General features: G+C 37.4%; 1 protein-coding gene across 1 annotated transcript in view; it reads right to left on the minus strand.

Moving 5' to 3' along the window:
* Positions 1 to 23,615, minus strand: part of ALG6 (ALG6 alpha-1,3-glucosyltransferase) — a 69,274-nt gene that overhangs the window by 28,992 nt on the left and 16,667 nt on the right. Inside the window, exons 3-7 of the mRNA XM_016919768.3 lie at positions 11,269 to 11,353; positions 5,652 to 5,741; positions 3,445 to 3,533; positions 1,585 to 1,667; positions 858 to 922 (exon numbers count right to left, since the gene is read on the minus strand). Coding sequence (XP_016775257.2) covers positions 858 to 922; positions 1,585 to 1,667; positions 3,445 to 3,533; positions 5,652 to 5,741; positions 11,269 to 11,353 — 412 coding nt within the window. The remainder of the gene's footprint in view (positions 1 to 857; positions 923 to 1,584; positions 1,668 to 3,444; positions 3,534 to 5,651; positions 5,742 to 11,268; positions 11,354 to 23,615) is intronic.

The following is a 23,615-nucleotide window of genomic DNA, read 5'->3' on the forward strand; positions in this document are numbered from 1 at the left end:
TCTATCACTGTTCTTGATATTATCAGAGTATCTGATAGCCATGATCCCATAAACAATGTCAAAATTTTTTAAAAACTAAATTAGTAAAGTGGACAGAATATAAAATATATGATAAAAACAACTACAGACTTGAATATCTTTTATTTGTAAGTCCTTTGATAGATATACCTATTAGTGTTATTATAACTAAAACAAGACTGGCATCAAAAGGAAAAGCTATTAATTAAATAATCATGTTGCTGTGTAATGTCGTCTTTTTTTCCTTTAAGAGAGATGGAGACAGGTAATAACATTCAATATATTATAAGACAAATTAGATAGATATATACAGATTTTTATCAATTTATTCTCATCTAAGCTTTGTTTGAATGTTCCTTATTTTAGGCATCAAAAAAATACACATATAAAAGCCATATTTTGATTATCAGTTTTAGTTTCCTGAAGCTTCTAGCTACTACTATCTGATAGAAAAAAAAATTTTTAACTCATAAAACTGTAAGATCATTCTCCTTTTTTCATGTCAGATAACATTTACAAAGGATAGAAGACATGTTACACTTTAGAATTACTAGAGTATAACCATACTTGGCACTCTTTTTCCAACACCCCAGAAAGAGCTAATCATTTACCAACATTTTGTTCCCAAACAACATGAAAAAGCAATTCTACTTTTAATAAATCTGTACTTTACCTTTCAAATAAAAGCTTAGTGAAGAGATTCTTTTATATTATTGTGAAATAGTTTATATAAGCAAGCACTCTATCAAATAAGACATTACTAGACGACAGCAATGTACACATTGAGTCTAGATTTCACAATATGCAACTGACTTCATTTCTGCATTAGTAAAGGATACTGAAAATGTCCATAGTCTATAAGAATAAGGCCTGGATACAGCAAGATGCATAATGCATTAGCAATCTGTAAAGAAAAATATTGTGAGATAAGAAAGTAATCTGTTACACAAATCAAGCAGGGTAAAAGTGTGGTTTTTATCTAACACATTAGCAAATGTTCCCCTTTTCCAGAGGTGTCACACTTTCTTTTCATAAAATATTCAATTTTTATAATACAACTCTTTAGACAATGAAGTTTTCATGAAGGTGACATTGGACACTTCCATAAAAAGGAAAAACAAAACCACTAAAAGGTTTTGTCAGAGGAAGTACTTTCAGATACACAAACTGGAGAAGTCAATCTAATGTTAACCTATCTAAAATGATCAAAAATAATATTTGATAACTATGAATTAAGAATATACAACAACTTTTCAAAATGCCTTTCAGTTTGGTCAATCTCACAAGCCAGCTCAAAATTCAGCTTTACCAGTAAAGTAACAAATTCAGCAAGGCATGTAGTTCAACAGTACATAACTTCCAAAATTCAGTGTATCTTAGTAGTACACTAAAATAATTAATTACTGTAAGATAAGTTGATGCTTTTGAAGTGAAAATTGATAGAAGATACAATATTCCTAATTACTCTCTTTCCAAAAGCATGGCTTCTCTAAGGTCTATACTTAATAGTTAGACTAATAAAGAATACATTTCAGAGACGAACTGTCAGGCTGCTTGAAAACCTACCTTTTTCTTAGTTGAGATTTCTTTTAAGCAACAACAGTACAAAACCACTGCAGGTATGTAAATCAGCAGATCAGCAATTAAAACTGAAAACACAAGTAAATAACTTTAAACATGAGTCCATCAGGATTTACAGCTACCCATTAACTGCCTCCCTTCCTCCAACATTGAGAATTCATTAACACAAGGTTCTTGCCCCACTATGGACAAGTCCTTTACACAGTCAGCACTTTTCAATCCCTTTACCTGTGACTAATTTCAATTGCTGTATTGCAAAGGAGTCTCTTAATTTTCTCTAACAAATTCACACATTTAATCAATCAGATGTATCTAACATTCTCTCTTTGCTCTAACTTGGACTTAAAAATATTCAAAGCAAGGAAATATTTTTTTCCTCAATCTATATACTCTAAATTTTCTAGTATAAAGAATAACTGAAATGTAGTGATGTGTAAGAAAATCTTTTTTAAATGTTGGTCTTTATTGAAAAAATATAAACTTTTGCTAATTAATGCATATAAAGAGCTTGAGAAACCCAGGTGAGGAGAAAACTGAAAAAAAAAATCCTAAAAAAAGAAAAGCAATTCATAATTTTGAACATGCAGTCTTTTAGAACAAAGAAAAATAAATACATAAGTTCTTCAAATGTATAACATAGCTGTCTAAAGAGCTTATTTTTTTCTTATATCTCACTTAGTGTCAAGAAAAAGGTGACAGTAAACTATCAATCTATCAACTGAAATCTATCAATATGTTCAGCTCCAGATACCACATTAAAGATGACACTGACAAACTGGAACACACCCAAAAGAGTGGTCAGAGTCCTCAAAACCATAATCACATTCAACAAATTGCTCATCTAAGGAATAGCTGAAGTATATAGGAATCTTTAACTTAGAGAAGAGGTGACTTCAAATTCCTGTAGGATATTAGGGATACAAGGGATCAGACTTGTTCTCTGTAACCCTAGAAAACATAATCTGTAATGACTGGTGGAAGTTCAATTTAGAAAGGTAATTTTTAATGACTGGAGCTCTCTGAAAACAGAATAGACTGTCTCTAAAGGTTGTGAGTTCCCTGCAAGTATGGATATTGGTTCAGAAGCCAAATAATCACATGGTGTGTATGTGGTTCAGAAAGGATTAAAGCATTGGAGAGGGAAGGGCAGTGGTGTGGGAGAGGGAAAGACAGGAAAAACAGGTTATCTCTTGGGCCTAAGATTCCATGACTGGATGAATTGTAAGGAGAACAAACTCTGACTACATTTAGACTAATTAAGGAAAAGGACTGGGCTTTTAAAGCATTAAAGCATAAGTCATGTAAAGCTTTTAAAGAAATCTAAGCTTATTACTTTCAAGCTCCTACAACAGCACACACACATGCTCAATAAACATTTGTTGTGTGGATTATTTAATTTAGAAACTGCACAACAATACAATGTATAAGATGACAACTGCAAGGTTTGCTTTAAGAAAAAATGAAAGAAATTTAGAATTAGGATATTAAAGCAGCACCCTAAAAAACTAAAGATTCAATTTATAGCTATCTTGCTTCATTTAACTGTGCCTCAGTTTCCTCAGCTTAAAATAAGAATAATAGTATTTATCTCATTTAGGTGTTCAAAGAATTAAGTCAGATAAAAAATGTAAAGCACCCAGAATTATTCCTTTCTACTCTTTCATGTTTCAGCTTACATATACATTTGGTCTTGGATCATGTATACAAATATGTATATTTGTAAATATATGTGTATGTGTAATTGCACAATTTTAAAGTCAGTAAGAACAATAATAGTACCTTTACCAGTTTGTCCAAAATTTTTTAAAAATCAAATTTTACATTCACTACCCATTGCTCTTTTACCTGTTGTACGCATGAAGAGCTTATGTGCCTGACTCTCATATCCACGTGATGTATGGAGAGCAATCCAGTCTGGATTTATAAACTTTGCCCTGCAAATCAAAGCATATATACAGATACTTCATTCCTCATCACTTTTAGCAATAAAGATATTGAAGGATGTATGAATGTATTAATATTTTGAGAATTGGCCATTTCTCTTATAAAGCAACAGAGTCAATGCTTAAGTTTTACTCTTTTTATTTAATCATGTGAAACTGACTTAAGCTATAAAACAGCATCTACATTGCTTACCTTCCAACAAAACTATGTAAGGTATAACTACAAGCCCTATCTTCACAGTTCTTCCAGTGTAAAAACAATCTGGCGTGTCACATTTCATTTACCAAACACATACTTTATAAAAAGCAATATGCTAGTGTTGATCAGAGGATCATCTTTACAATTTATAATATTTTAGTTATCATAACAATTGGCTACAATAAACAGCTATAATAATCATAAATCACTGCATAAAACTAAACACAATTGTTAAATGAAATTTTCAACCATATTACAATTACCCTGAATACTATAATGATGATGTTTGGGAGTTTATTTTCAATCCATGAAGCTTATTTTTGCAAATATTAAATACACTCATAACGACACCGCATAATGACATTTCAGTCAACAATGGACCATATGTAGGACAATGATCCCATAAGATTGTACTACCATATTTTTATGCTAGCTATGTGTTGATATGTTTAAATATACAAATACCATTGTGTTACAACTGCCTACAGTATTCAGTACAGTGACATGCTGTACAGGTTTGTAGCCTAGGAACAATAGGCTATGCTATACAGCCTAGATATAATAGGCTATACCATTTTGCCTACTAAAGTACCCTCTATGATGCTTGCATAATGATGAAATCACCTAACCACACATTTCTCAGAATGTATCCCCATCGTGAAGTGACACAGGGCTGTAAAGTAGAAATTAAACAAGGAAGATGAGTTCACGAGATATTGTGAAGAGGTTCCTCAAATTTTTGCTGACACACTTCAAATCTAAGATGGAATACCACTACAGAGTAGAACTGGGTCTTTACCAAAACAGAAGTTCCTTATCTTCTATAACTATTCAATTTCTTTAAAAGGAGGAGGAATTCCCATTTTGATCTTCAATCACAAATGAAACACTACAATTATTCTAGTTTCTAACTTGACAGATTAGTTGGTCACCATTTGGATCTATATTTTTCATTTACTTTGAGCTGTTCCAGAAAAAAAACTTTCTTATACACAACACATATTAGATATATTTCTTAGTAGTCTACACATATGGATAACATCTCTACTTCAAAACAAAACTAGGTTTTTTGCATTTCTTGCTAGATGTCCTCCAAAAAAATTATAGAAATGTTCAAACTTTGATAGGTTTTTTTTTTTTTTTTTTTTTTTTTTTTTTTTGAGATGGAGTCTCACTCTGTTGCCCAGGATGGAATGCAGTGGCGTGATCTCGGCTCACTGCAACCTCCACCTCCTGGGTTCAAGCGATTCTCCTACCTCAGCCTCCCTAGTAGCTGGGACTACAGGCATGTGCCACCACGCCTGACTAATTTTTGTATTTTTAGTAGAGATGGGGTTTCACCATGTTAGCCAGGATGGTCTAAATCTCCTGACCTCGTGATCCGCCCGCCTTGGCCTCCCACAGTGCTGGGATTACAGGCGTGAGCCACCACTCCCAGCCAATAGTTATTTCTTAAAATCCATTTGTAATACACAATACAATAGCAGTGGCTGGGTGCGGTGGCTCATGCCTGTAATCCCAGCACTTTGGGAGGCTGAGGTGGGCAGATCACTTAAGGTCAGGAGTTTGAGACCAGCCTGGCCAACATGGTGAAACCCCGTCTCTACTAAAAATACAAACATTAGCCAGGCATGGTGGCGGGCACCTGTACTCCCAGCTACTCAGGAGGCTGAGGCAAGAGAATCACTTGAGCCTGGAAGGTGGAGGTTGCAGTAAGCCGAGATTGTACCACTGCACTCCAGCCTGGGCGATGGAGTGAGACTTCATCTCAAAAAAAAAAAAAAAAAAAAAAATACAATAGCAGCTACAAGCAATCTCTCCTCTAGTCAAGAAAGCCCCATCACACTGCTTCTTACTAAATCTGCCAAGGGCATAAAAATTTAGAGTTACATTAAGAAAGAAAAACTTACACATATGCACATAGGAGACTATGATAAGCTGTAAGAGGTGGGTAATCCAATCCCCAATACTGTAAATTGTTATCACTGCTGTTAAAATACCTGAAAAAGAAAAAAAGAAGAAAGCACCATTCCATTAATCAATATTCAAGAAGTAGACTTATAATTTAACATTGCACCTCACTTATCTAAGCTTAATAATGTAATTTACTAATTATTAAGCTATTAATAATTAAGCCATGTCAACAGACACAAACCAGGACTCTCCTAGGCAAACTGGGATTTACTGTCATCCTACTATTAGTAGACTTCATCAATGACTAACAGTCATACAACAAAAAATATGCAACAAAAAGAATAGGATTGTTTGCAACCAATTCAACCAACATGTAACGAGAGCCTCGTTACATGCAAGGCTCTCTGAATTTTAGGAAGAAAAGTAGGTCTAATGTCCACAAATTGATAGGCTCCTCTGGTTAGCCAGAATGTGAAGGAAATATGTACAACTATCATGACTCGAGAACTAAAAGTTAAGTTAACATAATTTCTTAATCATGTCCTTTACAACTAGGCAGCTTCTTCTTCTATTCCATTTATTTTCTCAATCATAAGAATACAACAGTGCAAGCCAAACTATATAACCCATAAATAACCATTGTTCATAAGCTTATTTCTTTTTGAGACGGAATCTTGCTCCGTCACCTAGACTGGAGTGCAGTGGCGCAATCTTGGCTCACTGCAACTTCCGCCTCCTGGGTTTTTTTTTTTTTTAAGCGATTCTCCTGCCTCAGCCTCCTGAGTAGCTTGGATTACAGGCACCCACCACCAGGCCCAGCTAATTTTTGTATTTTTAGTAGAGACGGGGTTTCACCATGTTGGCCAGGCTGGTCTTGAACTCCTGACCTCAAGTGATCCACCCTCCTCGGCCTCCCAAAGTGCTGGGATTACAGGGGTGAGCCACCATGCCCGGCCTAACTTATTTCAAATGGGTCACAATTCCTCACTATCACAATCTCTTACTTTTTGAATTAAAAATATTTCTTTAAATTAGCATTCAACATGATCCCATCAAATAACCTATTAATCATCTTCGGAAGGTCTATTCTTAGTGTCAGTTATATAAAACATAGGTTTGTACGGAAGAGATGGGGATTAAAATTATCAAGGCATGGTAGACAGCCAAGACATCTGGGCATAGAGTACTACAGTATGGTACCAGCTGGTGGCCATTGTCCCTCCAGAAACATCCATGTGAACAATCTTGGGTTCCATGTCTGGCTGGGACTTGAAGCCAAGAAGCAGCGAGTCTAAGAATCTCTGGGTTAGTTGGAGCCCCTTTTGGCAGCTTGAATCTGGGAAACCGGGCCAGGCAAATAATGGAGACCAAAGGACCCACTTTTCTAGACAGAGATACCTGAAGACAGGCACCAATTATATCATTTCCAAACTCGTGTTACTATATAGCATAAAGTTTTATTTTATCAGCCTCAGAGCTGTTGAAGCATTGAGTTAAACAAGTAAAGCTGTGAGGTCAGTGACTGACACAAAGTGCTCAATAGTAGTTCCAATTGGCTACTAGCCACAAAACAACTAAGATGGATACAGCAATGGAAAACCATCAAGTAATTCAAGAATCACATTTTGTCCAATACAACTTGATTTGGTGTTCAGCTTCTGAAAATAGACAAAACCTATTTTTTCATTTAGTTTAACCTTGAGATCCACTGGAGATGAGTAAAAGAGGCATTGACAGTAAGCTGCAAGCATGCAATGATATATACTAAAAATAAAGTCATTGGTTGGATTAGGAGGAAAAAAATATAGGATTTATAACAGTGCTCCCCATTCTTATGGAAATTCATAAAGCAGAACAAAGAGGCATAAGAGAAGATAGCTTAAAAGTGTTTCAAGTAAAGCATCAAAATATATCAGTAGGAATAAAGCAATTAGTTGATACTCCTGCTTTATATATTATATATATATATATATATATATATATATATATATATATATATATAATTTTTTTTTTTTTTTTTTTGAGACAGAGTTTTGCTCTTGTTGCCCAGGCTGGAGTGCAATGTTGCGATCTTGGTTCACTGCAACCTCCCCCTCCCAGGTTCAAGCGATTCTCCTGCCTCAGCCTCCTGAGTAGCTGGGATTACAGGCATGCACCACCATGCCCAGCTAATTTCATATTTTTAGTAGAGATGGGGTTTCTCCATGTTGGTCAGGCTGGTCTCGAACTCCTGACCTCATGATCTGCCCGCCTTGGTCTCCCAAAGTGCTGGGATTACAGGCGTAAGCCACTGCGCCTGGCCTTACTTTAGATATATCAATACCCAAAAAGTTGTCTAAATACTATTTATACATTGAAATGTATTTTCCCACTAAATTCCCATGTAATCTCAGTAGATGTTTAGTAAGTAAAAAAAAAATGGCTGCCACACGAATTATAAAATTACATTCAAGAGTGTTACCATTAACTTTATGATGTAGTTTTCTCTAACAGACAACCCACAGAGTCATATTTGGTATTTTTGTTTAAAGAAAAAAATTTTTTAGCCTGAAACAGTTTCAAAGTTACAGAAAAGTTGCAAGAATAGTTGAAATAACTTACATACATCAAAATGTAGAAAGTTTTATAAGACAACAGACACCAATTACAGAACAAGACAAGAACAAACAGAAAGAAGACGTTTATTTTATACACACATACACACACATGAGGAAAATGATTAAAGTGTACAGTACTGCTATACTGTCGTGGTAGACAGACTTTAAGGTCACCACCGAGAACACCATCTCCTGCTGTTCAGACTCCTGCGTGCATACAATCCCCTCCCCTTGAGCGTAGGCAAGTCCTGTGACTTGCATCTAACTAATACAATATGGTAAATGTGATAGGATATCACTCTTGTGCTTCTGTTTCACGTACATGTAATATTCTGTCTTGCTAGCAGATATACTAGACAGACTGCCTCTCACTGACTTTAAAGAAGCAAGCTGGCATATTTTAGTGCATGGCCATGTTGGAGAAGCCACATAGCAACAAATGGCATGTGAGCTCTAGGAGCCAAGACAACAAGAAACTGAAGCCCTCACTCTTGCAGATGCAAGGAAACTAATTCTGCCAACAGCCTGAGGGAACTTGGAAATGGATCCTTCTCCATTTGAGCCTCTGATAAGTCTGCAGCCCAGCTGACACCTGAAATATAGCCTTCCTGAAACTCTGAGCAGAATACCTAGCTAAGCTGTGCCCAAACTCCTGATCTAAAGAAACTGTGCTAATAAATGTGTGTTTAAGCAATTAGCATTTGAGGTCATTCATTACACAGCATAGAAAATTAGTATAACTATTTAAAAATCATACAAATCATTACAAAAATGATTATCCACTACAAAGACGGGGGAAAGAAATGAACAAGCAATTTTGAAAAGAAATCTAATTATCGGCCAGGCACGGTGGCTCAAGCCTGTAATCCCAGCACTTTGGGAGGCCGAGATGGGCGGATCACGAGGTCAGGAGATCAAGACCATCCTGGCTAACATGGTGAAACCCTGTCTCTACTAAAAATACAAAAAAAAATTAGCCGGGCATGGTGGTGGGCGCCTGCAGTCCCAGCTACTCGGGAAGCTAAGGCAAGAGAATGGCGTGAACCTGGGAGGCAGAGCTTGCAGTGAGCCGAGATCGAGCCACTGCACTCCAGCCTGGACAACAGAGCGAGACTCCGTCTCAAAAAAAAGAAATATAATTATCAATAAATACATTAGAAGATGCTCAGGTCACAATTACTCAAGGAAATGCCAATTTTAAAAGTCCGGTATTATTAAATGTTGGTCAGGGTACGTAGAAAGAGATATCCTGGTGTTACTTTAGAGCTTCCACTTCTAGGAATCTACCTAGAAAAAATGAGCACATAAGAAATAGACTTTATTTAATCATTCCCCTACTAAGAGACATTTAAAGTGTTTCGAGTTCCTCTTCCATTTGAAACACTCCAAACTCTGACTAGGGAACAGGCAACCTATCAGTAGAAAACTCAATATGAAGTTGTTGCATAAAACTCTCTGATAAAGAGCTATATAAAAGCAGTAGCCAAAGCAGTCAACAATATAATATGAACAGTTTATATAGCCAGTCTCTAAGAGAATAACCTACCAACCATCTAGTAAGTCAATAAATAATGTCATCAACTGTTATCAGGATATGTTCAATAAAAATGACACAGGCATGAATTTCTATGATGCTATAACCACAGCTAACATTTATTGAGAGTTCGTTACATGCTAGGGACTGGCCTAAGTGCTTTACATGTATCATTTTATTCAGTCCTCACAATAACCCAGTGAAATATGTAGTCTACTATTTTCATTCTACAAGTAATAAAACTGTGGTTGAGAAAGTTAAATGATTTGCCAAAGGTCACACAGCTAATAAATAGTAGAGCTGGGATCTGAACTCAGACAGTCTGACTCTAGCACCTACACTCTTTACCACTAAGCTACTGCTATTTTATATTTCAGGTAGATTTGTATACAAAATTAAGGTTAATCACCACTGCTCAATTATGATAGAGAGCAATAATAATTAACAAAAATGTCTATGAAGTTCTCTGAGTTTTCAGAAACAGAAGGTTCAATATATACTGTATCATATAACCAATGAAGGGTAGAGCTGACCTCCTCCTTCATAATACAAAGAGAAAGCTATGGAAATGAGACCATACGAAAACGAACACCTAGACCGCACCTGGTGGCTCAAGTCTGTAATCCCAGCACTTTGGGAGGCCAAGGTGGGTGGATCACGAGGTTAGGAGTTCAAAACCAGCCTGGCCAAGATGGTGAAACCCTGTCTCTACTAAAAACTACAAAAATTAGCTGGGCATGGTGACAGGCACCTGCAATCCCAGATACTTGGGAGGCTGAGGCAGGAGAATCGCTTGAACCCAGGCAGCAGAGGTTGCAGTGAGCTGAGATCGCGCCACTGCACTCCAGCCTGGGCGACAGAGTGAGACTCCATCTCAAAAAAAAAAAAAGAGAAAATGAACACCTAAATACTCATTCCTTCCACAGATTTTTATTGAGGGTCTACAATGTGCCATGCCCTATACTAGATGCAGGGTATTCAAAGGTGAATCAAAAGGACACATGTGAAATTTTCAGAGTTGAAAACAAGTCCTATTATTGTAGGCTTCTCCCTTTGGTCCCCTTTTCAGCTCTGCAAATTCAGCCATCAGCTACTGCCAAAGCTCTCTTTTATTTTTATCTATAGTTACAATCATAGTGATCTTTAGTGAGAGAAACAGTGGATGAGGGAACAGGGAAGAAATGTTTTTAGCCTATGATGGTGCTTCCATAGTTTATGTACAGAGGATATACACATTCAGAGTTTTATCATCAACGTTCTAGTTCAGCATCATAGCCCACCTAACTAAGTATATGAATTAACTTTCAGGACTATCAAATTTCAAAGACAGGCCTACAAAATGCAAGGCAATACATATGTGGCACCAGCATGCAAGAGATGAGGATGTTCAAGATGAAGAAAATAGCGTGTTGTCCCTTTAATATTTTCAAACAATCTATATTAACTATGATAAACAAGAAAAACAAGTTAAAATTATCATACCATTGTTTGACCGGTAAATTAAAAGTTATTTCTTGCCAGTGTCTCTGAGCTTCATAATCACCAAACATAGGCGGTTTTCCAGCACCTAAGATCAAAGGTAAAAAGAGCAAAACAACAATGTACTTTAGCATATCAGTGATTTTTATTTCCTTATGAAAATTGTCTAAATTAGAGAGGCAGTGTAGGTTACAGAAAGAACACAGGAGTTACCGAGAAAGTCAGAGAGATAAAATCTGAATCTAGCACTGCTGGCACACTGCTGGAGTGACGCTGGGCAAATTACTTAATGTACTTAAACTTCAGCACATTAAAAACAGGATCAATACAACTTCCCTACTGCAGACTACTGGAATAAATAAGATAATGGATATAAAATACCCAGCATAGTGCCTGGCACACGGTAAACATTCAATAAATAGACACTATTATTAACATTAGAATCATCCCTCAGTATCTGTGGGGGATTCATTCTAGGACCCCCCACTACCACAGAAATCAAACTTCATGGATGCTCATCCCTTATATAAAATGCCATAGTATTTGCATATAACCTCTGCTCATTCTCTTGTATACTTTAAATCATCTTTAGATTACTTATAATACCTAACAATGTAAAATGCTACATAAATAGTTGTTATACTGTATTGTTTAGGGGATAATGCAAGGGAAAAAAATCTACATGTTCAGTACAGGCACAATCATCCTTTTATATTTCCCGAATATTTTCAATCCATGGTTGGCTGAATCCACAGATATAGAACCCATGGATACAGAGGGCTGACTGTACTCAATAATAATTATATCCAGGTTTATTTTTACTTCATAAGGCTGTCAACTATACTGCCCAATATGTATCATAAAATAGTAACACGAGTATCTGCATTTTATAAAGGACTTTTTTTTGAGACAGAGTCATGCTCTGTCACCCAGGCTGGAGTGCAGTGGCACAATCTCAGCTTACTGCAACCTCCACCTCTGGAGTTCAAGCGGTTCTCATGATTCAGCCTCCCGAGTAGCTGGGATTATAGGCGTGTGCCACCATAACTGCCTAATTTTTGTATTTTTATTAGAGACCGGTTTCACCATGTTGGCCAGGCTGGTCTCACACTCCTGGCATCAAGTGATCTGCCTGCCTCGACCTCCCAAAGTGCTGGGATTATAGGCGTCAGCCACCATGCCCAGCCATTACAAAGGACTTTTACAAACTATAAATAACTTAAGGTCAAGTATAGGGTCAAAAACAGACTATATGTTAAAAAGACATTAATTAGATCAGGCTTTGCTGTCAAATAAGTTGTATAAAAACTATTGCTTTATGGTTTGATTACTTTAATTTCAAAATTGCAAATAAGGGATAATGGATTTGTAATAACTAACACTTGATAGTGCTTACTATATACCAAATACAACGAACCTATGAAATAGGTATTATCTGGCCAGGCGCGGTGGCTCACACCTGTAATCCCAGCACTTTGGGAGGCCGAGGTGAGCAGATCACGAGGTCAGGAGTTCGAGACCAGCCTGACCAACATGGTGAAACCCTGTCTCTACTAAAGATACAAAAATTAGCCGGGCATGGTGGTGCGTGCCTGTAATCCCAGCTACTCAGGAGGCTGAGGCAGGAGAATCGCTTGAACCCAGGAGGTGGAGGTTGCAGTGAGCCAAGATCACACCACTGCCCTCCAGCCTGGGCGACAGAGTGAGACTCCATCCAAAAAAAAAAAAAAGAAAAGAAATAGGTATTATCATTATACCCACTTTATAGCTGGGAAAACAAAGGCAATGGCCATTCACGTAATAAGCAGCAAAGTCTGGATTTGAATCCAGGCAGACTGGCTCCATAATCCATGCTCTTAGCTCCTATTCTGTAATGCCTCATAAGTTGGTTAAGTAGCTTTTATTCTTAAATCATTTAAAATGACATAAAGGTGGCCGGGTGTGGTGGCTCACGCCTGTAATCCCAGCACTTTGGGAGGCCGAGGTGGGTGGATCACGAGGTCAAGAGATCGAGACCATCTGGCCAACATGGTGAAACCCCATCTCTACTAAAAATACAAAAAATTAGCCAGGGTGGTGGTGGGCATCTGCAGTCCCAGCTACTTGGGAGGCTGAGGCACTTGAACCCGAGAGGCAGAGGTTACAGTGGGCTGAGATTGAGCCACTGCACTCCAGCCTGGGCGACGGAGTGAGACTCCATCTCAAAAGAAAAGAAAGAAAGAAAAAAAAAGATGTAAAGCTATCTCCATTTAGTAAAGAGTAAACACCCACTCACTATTTAACTAACAGTTGACTACAAAATTGTGAGAAGGCCCAAAGAGGTACAGTATAATCACAGCTTTTTAAACTGGCATGTAAGGTAAAAATCACATACAGTCAAATATACTAATTAACCCATTAGGAAGGTGTGCCATATTGAAGAATGACGTATTATTGCTCACTGAAATCTAATCCAGATTTTCTCCAGTTTTACAACATTACATGAAGTGTTTGTATTTAATTGTTGAATTATACCAATATTCTTTAAACGCTATAATCTCTAAGAAGATATTCCCACTATGAGACAATCATGGGAAACCCAGATTAACTTTTCTATAGCATATATACATTGAGTGATTTGCACAAGAAATTAACCATAGTATACACGCATGTGTGTGGGTCTCTGTCTCTCTATCTCTCAGAAAGAAACTTAATAAGTTTTCTATTCTCAGAATGTAATAGCACCTAGTAGATTCTCAATGCCACCCTCAAAGGTTATCAGTGAATGTTAATACAGCAAGGACGTTTAAGTTCAAAAGACTTGAGTTTGTGAGTCCCTGATTTTTCACTTACTGATCTGCAACATTAATTTGTGATGGCAGACCAATTAATTTTGCCGAGGTTGCTTTAACACAGTGCCATATATGAGTTCTCACCCAAAAACATTTTTAAGTTACTATCTGGCACTTTGAAATTCAAAGTTTCTGTTCATGCTTCTTATTCCATATTCTACACATCTATTTCTATCAACTCATATCCAACCTTCAAGCATCATCTGAAATCCTAAATCTTCCATGAAGCCTTCCTTCATAAATTAAAAACATATTGATCACTAACTACTGACTTCTCACAATACTTATACTTTCAGTCCCCATGTTTTATCATATGACTATACTATTTCTTAACTGCTAACCAGATAAGAATTTTGTATCCCATAGGCAGAGAAACTGATTTTCCAGTGTCCAAAGAAAACATTGCTAGGCATATAGTACATTAAAAGTTTGCTTAATTAAACTGGAGAGGAAGAATAACCTACAATAATAAAAATTTTTTTAAGAAAAGAATTCCCCAAAGAATTAATTGCATTTTTGCATGTGTATTCTTTGGCTGGGTGGCGGGATTGGGGGCAGGGAGGGATATAAGTTTCTATTTTAAAGAATACAACCATTGAATATGGCTTCTTTGGGGGTGGAAAGGAGTTGACTTTTCTTTTTATTTGTTTTGTTTTTGTTTTTGGTCCACTGGGATAATAAAAGTCAGAGAGAATCTTAAGTAATTTCCTATACCTGAAGAAATCCAACTATCTAGATTTTCTGAAATTGCTCTAGACTTGTGGTCAATGTGGAAGAATTTATTACCATTCTCTAACAAATAGAAGAATGGATAATGACTCTCTTTAGGGTTGGGAAACAAGTTCCTATCCAGAGTCTGACCTACTTCAATAAATTCAGCTGACACTGACTATGAAATTAGTACTTAAGTTTTTAAAACAGCTAAAGTGCCCTTAAAGCAACCCAGAAGGACAACCCAACTGTACCTATGGGAGCTTCACTTGGGAAGGGCAAAAAACGATTCCTTCCACAGTGCTTAATTCTACAAATTCATTTACATAAGATTCAGAATTACATAAAGAAAACACACTGATGTATATTTACTCAGCTTCAATTCTGTCTCATTCTCAGAAAAATGGGCTTAAGCACTACTTAAATGTTCCTTTTATTAATTGTTGAACTATTCATAATTATGTTTGAATTTTAAAAACAAGTAGTTTTGTTGTTAACAATACCTACTAACTGCCTTTAAATTAAAATTTTAAACATTTTAGAGAAGAGAATTTGGCTAAAATTTTCCATAATAAAATCTTCCTTTTGGCAGGGTGTGGTGGCTTATGTCTGTAATCACAGCACTTTGGGAGGCCAAGGTGGGCAGATCACCTGAGTTCAGGAGTTCAAGACCAGCCTGACCAACATGGTGAAACCCCGTCTCTACTAAAAATACAAAAATTAATTGGGTGTGGTGGCACATGCCTGTAATCCCAGCTACTTGGGAGGCTGAGGCAGAAGAATCAACTGAACCTGGGAGGCAGAGGTTGCAGTGAGCCGAGATCATGCCATTGCACTCCAGCCTGGGTGACAGAGCAAGACTTGTCTCAAGAAAGAAAAAAAAAAAATCATCCTTTTATATTTTCCATAGCAATGGGTAAGTAGAAAGAAACTAAGCAGTTAAATGGAACACAGTCATACTTTAGTAATGATGTGCTACAAAAACTGATTCTCTATAACTTTCTCATCAAACAGCCAATGCAGCTTTGGGAAAAAAAAAAAGTTATTAAAATAAAATAACTTTCCCCGGCTCAAGTGTTGCCATTTGCCTTAAAGACACTGGTAACACTTTGGATCAAGTATAGAAGAACTGTGAATCTCTACAAGAAACGGTAAACAATCAATACTAAAATCAAAATTTTTCTACTCCCCATGGATTGTTTAAAAGCAACAAACAGTATTTATTCAATATTTTTAGGTCTCTGAAAATTAATGTATATAAGCATCTCTAAAAGCGTAAGGGATAGACATTTCAGAAAAAATCAAATTACAATAATATACATAAGCCATTTTCCTAAATAATACATACATTTCCAAAGGAGGAATAATGCATTAATACTAAGCAAGCTAACCTGAGTTTCCACACTTGAGTGTGATGGAGTTCTGAACATGCAACTTCAAAATCTGGCACCTTGGCATATTGAATATTTTAAGCTAAAGGAATCTGAGGAAGGGCAGGTGCAGGAAGAACTGACCATCCCCTGAAGCAGATCATAAAATCCTCATGTGAGAGATGCCCTCCCTATACCCAGAGAAAAGAAGCATCTTTATCTCCAAAGGTGAAAGGATACCCAGAGGAACCAAAATGAACAGGTTTTGCCAAGTTTCCCGTTTACTACTCTTGACTCATACCCTATTGTCCTATCACATTTTCTACAACTCTCCCCTCTTCATCAAAGTTAGTATAAAAACACTCAGGTTTAACTGTTTCTTCGGGTCTTCATTTCCTTCTGAAGGTTTCAAACTTATATTCAATAAATGCGTTATGTTTTTGTCTTGTTAATCTGTCTTTTGTTACATGGGCACATTAGAGAACCTAGAAGGACAGAAGGAAAATGTATTTTTCCTCTCCTGTAAGTGCTTCTTAATTACAATCTTAAAACAAGATAAACCAAAAGCAAACTAAAATAAGCATATTAAAAAACAAACTATGACAGAGGAGGCAGAGCAGGATGGCCAAATAGAACCCTCCAGCGACTGTCCCCCTGGCAGGAACACCAAATTCAACAGCTATCCCCACAAGAAAGTACTTTCATACGAACCAAAATCAGCTGAGCAATCACAGTACCTGGTTTTAATATTATATCAAGGAAAGAGGCACTGAAGAGGGTAAGAAAGACAGTATTGAATTGTCAACATCACTTCTCCATTCCCCAGCAGCAGCTGCATGGCATGAAGAGAGAATCTGTGTGTTTGGGGAGGGAGAGTGCAGTGACTATGGGACTCTGCACTGGAACTCAGTCTTGCTTGTCACAGCAGAAAGCAACACAGGGCAGAATTCAGCTGGTACCTATGGAGGGAGCATTTAGGCTAGTCCTAGCCAGAAGGGAATGGTCCATCCCAGCAGTAGGAATCTGAGTTCCAGATAGGCACACCACTGTAGGCTAAAGCACTCTGGGGTCTTAAATAAATTTGAAAGGCAGTTTAGACCACAAGGACTTCCTAGGCAAGTCCTGGTGCTGTGTTGGACTCAGACGCAGTGGACTGGGGGTGCACATGACCTAGCAAGACACCAGCTAGGGCAGCCAAGGGAGTGCTTGCATCACCCCTCCCTCAACCCCAGGCAGCATGGCTTAAGGATGCCTTCTGCTTAAGGAAAGGAGACTGGAGAGTAAAAGAGGACTTTGTCTTGCAACTTAAATACCAGCTCTGCCACAGCAAAATAAGGTACCAGGCAGAGTCCTGAGGCCCACATTCCAGGCCCTAGCTTCAGGCCACAGTGGAGCACAGCACCAGGCAGACTCCTGGAGTCCCGGATTCCAGGCCTGGCTCCTGATTAAGGTTCCTAACTCCAGGCCTTGGCTCCCAGACAGCATTTCTGACCCAACATAGGCTGTGGACTGGGGAAGCTGCCACCCTAAGGAAAGGGCATAAGCCTGGCTGGATTCAATACCTGCTGATGAAGAACCCTTGGGCCTTGAGTGAACATCGGCAGGAATCAGGCAGTGACTGCCGCAGGCCTTGGGTAAGACCCAGTGCTGTGCTAGCTTCAGGTCTGATGTAGCACAGTCCCAATGTGATGGCCAGATGGGTACTTTTGTCACCCCTCCTCCAGCTCCCATCAGCTCAACATGGAGAGACAGACTCCATTTCTTTGGGGGAAAGTAAGGGAAAAGAACAAGAGTCTTTGTCTGGTAATCCAAAGAATTCTCTCAGATTTGTTACCCAAGACCATCAAAGTGGTACCTCTATGAGCCTGCAAGAGTCACAGTGTAACTGGGCTTGGGTTGCCCCCTAATGCAAATATGGCTGCAGTGACCATGGATGACAACACTCAACTCCCTTTGAATACTTGGAAAGCCTTCCCAAGAAGGATGGGTATAAACAAGCCCAGACTGTGAAGACTACAATAAATACCTAACTTATCAATATCCAGATGAATATCCACAAGCATTAAGACCATCCAGAAAAACATGACCTCACCAAAGGAACTTAATAAGGCACCAGCAACCAATCTCAGAGTGATAGAGGTATGTGACCTTTCAAACATAGCATTCAAAATAACTGTTTTGAAGAAACTCAAAAAGTTCAAGATATAACAGAGAAGGAATTTAGAATTCTATCCTTAACAGAGATGGAAATAATTTGTTAAAATCAAGCAGAAATTCTGGTGCTAAAAAATTCAATTGACATACTGTGGAATGCATCAGAGTCTCTCAACAGCAGAATTGATCAAGCAAAAGAAAGAATTAGTAAGCTCAAAGGCAGGCTATTTGAAAATTCCCAGTCAGTGGAAACTAAAGAAAAATAAGAATGACAAAAGAAGCATGCCTAGAAGATCTATAAGATAGCCTCAAATGGACAAATCTAAGAGCTTCTGGCCTTAAAGAGGTAACAGAGAGAGAGAGAGAGAGATCAGGGTAGAAAGTTTATTCAAAGGGATAATAACTGAGAACATTCCAAACCTAGAGAAAGATACCAATATTCAAGTACAGGAAGGTTATAGAACACCAAGCAGATTTAATGCAAATAAGACTACCTCAAGACTTTTTAACAGTCAAACTCCCAAAGGTTAAGGATAAAGAAAGAATCCTAAAAGCAGCAAGAAGAAAGAAACAGCATACAAAGGAGTTCCAATACATCTGGCAGCAGACTTCTCAGTAGAAAGCCACACAGGCCAGAAAAGAATGGCACAACATATTTGAAGTACTAAAGGAAAAAAAAACTTTTATCCTAGAATAGTATATCCAGCAAAAATACCTGTCAAACATGAAGGAGATATAAAGATTTTCCCAGACAAAAAAGCTGAGGGATTCCATCAACACTAGACCTATCCTACAAGAAATGCTAAAGGGAGTTCTTCAACCAGAAAGAAAAGGGCATTAATAAGCAATAAGAAATCATCTGAAGGTACAAAACTCACTGGTAATAGTAAGTACACAAAGTATTTTAACACTGTCATTAAGGTTTGTAAACTACCCATATCTTGAGTAGAAAGACTAAAAGATGAACCCATCAAAAATAATAACCATAACTTTTCAAGACACAGACAGAATGAAATATAAATAGAAACAATAAAAAGTTAAAAAGCAGGGGAATAAAGTTAAAGTGTAGAGTTTTTGTTAATTTTCTCTTTGCTTATTTGTTAGTTTTTACAATCAGTATTAAGTAATCATTAGCTTAAAATAATGAGTTATAAGATGTTATTTGCCAGCCTGGGGAACATGGCCAAACCCCCATCTCTACAAAAATACAAAAAATTAGCTGGGCATGGTGGCATGTGCCTGTAGTCTCAGCTACTTGGGAGGCTGAGGTGAAAGGATAACCTGAGTCTGGAAGGCGGAGGTTCCAGTAAGCCAAGATCACCTCACTTAGGCCAGGCGCGGTGGCTCATGCCTGTAATCCCAGCACTTTGGGAGGCCAAGGTGGGCAGATCACTTGAGGTCAGAAGTTTGAGACCAGCGTGGCCAACATGGTGAAAACTTGTCTCTACTAAAAATACAAAAAAAATAGCTGGGCATGGTGGCATGCACCTGTAATCACAGCTACTCCACAGGCTGAGGCAGGAGAATCGCTTGAACAGTCTGTTGCCTACAAGAAACATACTTCATTTATAAAGACACACATAGACTGAAAATAAAAGGATGGAAAAAGATATTCCATGCAAATGGAAACCAAAAAGAGCAGGAGTAGCTATACTTACATCAGACAAAACAGATTTCAAGACAAAAGCTATAAAAAGAGACAAAGAAGCTGGGCACGGTGGCTCACACCTCTAATCCCAGTACTTTGGCAGGCCGAGGCAGGCGGATTGCCTGAGGTCAGGAGTTCAAGACCAGCCTGGCCAACACGGCAAAACCTCGTCTTTTCTAAAAATACAAAAATTAGCTGGGCGTGGTGGTGCACACCTGTAGTCCCACTACTTGGGAGGCTGAGGCAGGAGAATCACTTGAACTCTGGAGGCAGGAGGTTGCAGTGAGCCGAGATCACACCACTGCACTCCAGCCTGGGCAACAGAGCAAGACTCTGTCTCAAAAAAAAAAAAACAAAAAACAAAAAAAGAGAAAGACAAAGAAGGTCATTATATAATGACAAACGGATCAATTCACAAGAGATATAACAATGGTAAATATATATGCATCCAGCACTGGAGCACCTAGATATATAAAACAAATATTATTAGAGCTAAAGAGAGTGTCTCCAATAGGGTAATAGCTAGAGATGTCAATTTCAGCACTGGACAAATCATCCAGACAAAAAATCAACAAAGAAACATCAGACTTAATCTGCAGTGTAAACTAAGTGGACCTATCAGATATTTATACAACATTTCATCCAATGGCTAGAGAATATACACATTCTTCTCCTTGGCACACAGATAGACCATATAATAGACCACAAACAAGTCTTAAAAAATTCAAAACACTGATATCATATCAGGTATCCTTTCTAACCACAATGGAATAAAACTAGAAATCAATAACAAGAGGAATTTTGGAAACAGTACAAACACATGGAAATTAATCAATATGATCCTGAATGACCAGTGTGCCAACGAAGAAATTAAGAAGAAAATTTAAAAATTTCTTCAAACAAATGAAAATGGAAACACAACATACCAAAACCTATGGGATACATGAAAATAGTACTAAGAGGAAAGTTTATAGCAATAAGTGCCTATGTCAAAAAAGTAGAAAAACTTCAAATAAACAACCTAATGATACATCTTAAAGAACTAGAAAAGCTACAGCAAAATAAACAGAAAATTAGTAGAAGAAATAGTAAAGATCAGAGCAGAAATAAACGAAGTTGAAAGATCAACGAAACAAAAAGTTGGTTTTCGAAAAGATAAACAAAATTGAGACATTTTTAGCCAGACTAGGAAAAAAAGAAAGAAGACTTAAATAAATAAAATCAGAGGTTAAAGAGGAGACATTACAACCAATACTGCAGAAATTCAAAGGATCACCAGAGACTACTATGAGCAATTATATGCCAAAAAACTGGAAAGCCTAGAAGAAACTGATAAATTCCTAGACACATACAACCTACCAAGACTGAACCAGGAAGAAATCCAAAACCTGAACAGATCAATAACAAGCAATGACATCAAAGCAGTAATTAAAAGTCTCCCAGCAAAGAAAAGCCTAGAACCTGATGGCATCACTGTTGAATTTCACCAAACATTTAAAGAAAAATCCTAATATCAGTCCTATTCAAACTATTCCAAAAAATAGAGAGAATACTTCCAAACTCATTCTACGAGCCCAGTATTCCTAATAACAAAACCAGAGAAAGACATATTAAAAAAAGAAAAAAAAACTACAAGCCAATATCCCTGATGAACATTGATGCAAAAATCCACAACAAAATACTAGCAAACTGTATTCAACAGTACATTAAAAAGATCATTCATCATTACCCTACAGATAAATCCCACGGATGCAAGAATGGCTCAACATATGCAAATCAATCAATGTGGTACATCAAATCAACACAATGAAGGACAGAAACCATATGACCATTTTGGTTGATGCTGAAAAAGTATCTGATACAATTCCACACCCCTTCCTGACACAAACCCTCAAAAAATTGAGTTTAGAAAAAACATACCTCAACACAATAAAAGCCATACATGACAGACCCACAGCTAGTATCATACTGAATGGGGAAAAACTGAAAGCCTTTCCTCTAAGATTTGGAACAAAAGAAGAATGCCCACTTTCACAACTGTTATTCAACATAGTGCTGTTAGTCTTAGCTAGCGCAATCAGACAAGAGAAAGAAATAAAGGTCACCCAAACTGGAAAGGAAGAAGTCAAATTATCCTTGTTTGCAGATGATATAATTTTATATTTGGAAAAACCTTAAAACACCACAAAAAAACTATTAGAACTGTAAAACAAACTCAGTAAAGTCACAGCATAAAAAATCAACATACAAAAATCACTAGTACTTCTGTATGCCAATGGTGAACAATTTGAAAAAGAAATTTGAAAAATCTCATTTACAATAGCCACAAATAAAATTAAATACCTAAGAATTAACTAAAGAATAAAAGATCAGGCCAAGCACAGTGGCTCAAGGCCGGGCGTGGTGGCTCACACCTGTAATCCCAGCACTTTGGGAGGCTGAGATGGGCAGATCACAAGGTCAGGAGTTCAAGACCAGCCTGGCCAACATGGTGAAACCCCGTTTCTACTAAAAAAAAATAAACATAATACAAAAATTTGTTGGGCATGGTGGCATGCGCCTATAATCCCAGCTACTCAGGAGACTGAGGCAGGAGAATTGCTTTAACCTGGGAGGTAGAGGTTGCCGTGAGCCAAGATCATGCCATTGCACTCCAGCCTGGGTGACAGAGCGAGACTCTGTCTCAAAAAAAAAAAAAAGAAAAAAGAAGAAGTAAAAGATCTTAATAAAAAACTATAGAACACTGATGAAAGAAATTCAAAAAAATGGGAAAATATTCCATGTTCATGGATTGGAAGAATCAATATCATTAAATGTCCATTCTACCCAAAGCAATCAACAGATTCAATGCAATCTCCATCAAACTACCAATGACATTCCTCACAGAAATAGAAAAAATAATCCTAAAATTTATATGGAACCACAAAAGACCCCAAATAGTCAAAACTATCCTAAGCAAAAAGAACAAAACTGGAGGAATTACATTACACTGACTTCAATTTTACTACAGAGCTACAGTAACCAAAACAGCATGGTACTGGCATAAAAACAGATACCTAGACCATGGAACAGAATAGAGAACCCAGAAACAAATACACACATCTACAGTGAACTCATTTTTGACAAAGGTGCCAAGAACATACACTGGGGAAAAGAGAGTCTCTTTGGGGGAAAATTGGATATCTATATGCAGAAAATGAAACTAAACCCCTATCTCTCATCACATACAAAAATCAAATCAAAATGGATTAAAGACTTAAATATACGACCTCACACTATGAAACTGCTCCAAGAAAACACTGGGGAAACTCTCTAGGACATTGGTCTGGGCAAAAATTTCTTGAGTAATACTCTACAAGCACAAGCAACCAAAGCAAAAACGGGCAAATGGGATCCATCAAGTTTAAAAGCTTCTGCACAGCAAAGGAAGCAATCAACAAAGACAGAACCCACAGAATGGGAGAAAATATGCGCAAACTACCCATCTGACAAGGGATTAACAACCAGAATATATAAGGAATTCAAGCAACTCAATAGGAAAAAAAATCAAATAACCCAATTAAAAAATGAGCAAAAGATCTGAATACACATTTTTCAAAAGAAGACATACAAATGGCAAACAGGAATATGAAAAAG

This window comes from Pan troglodytes, chromosome 1, assembly GCF_028858775.2.
Source record: "Pan troglodytes isolate AG18354 chromosome 1, NHGRI_mPanTro3-v2.0_pri, whole genome shotgun sequence".
Taxonomy (NCBI): Eukaryota; Metazoa; Chordata; class Mammalia; order Primates; family Hominidae; genus Pan; species Pan troglodytes.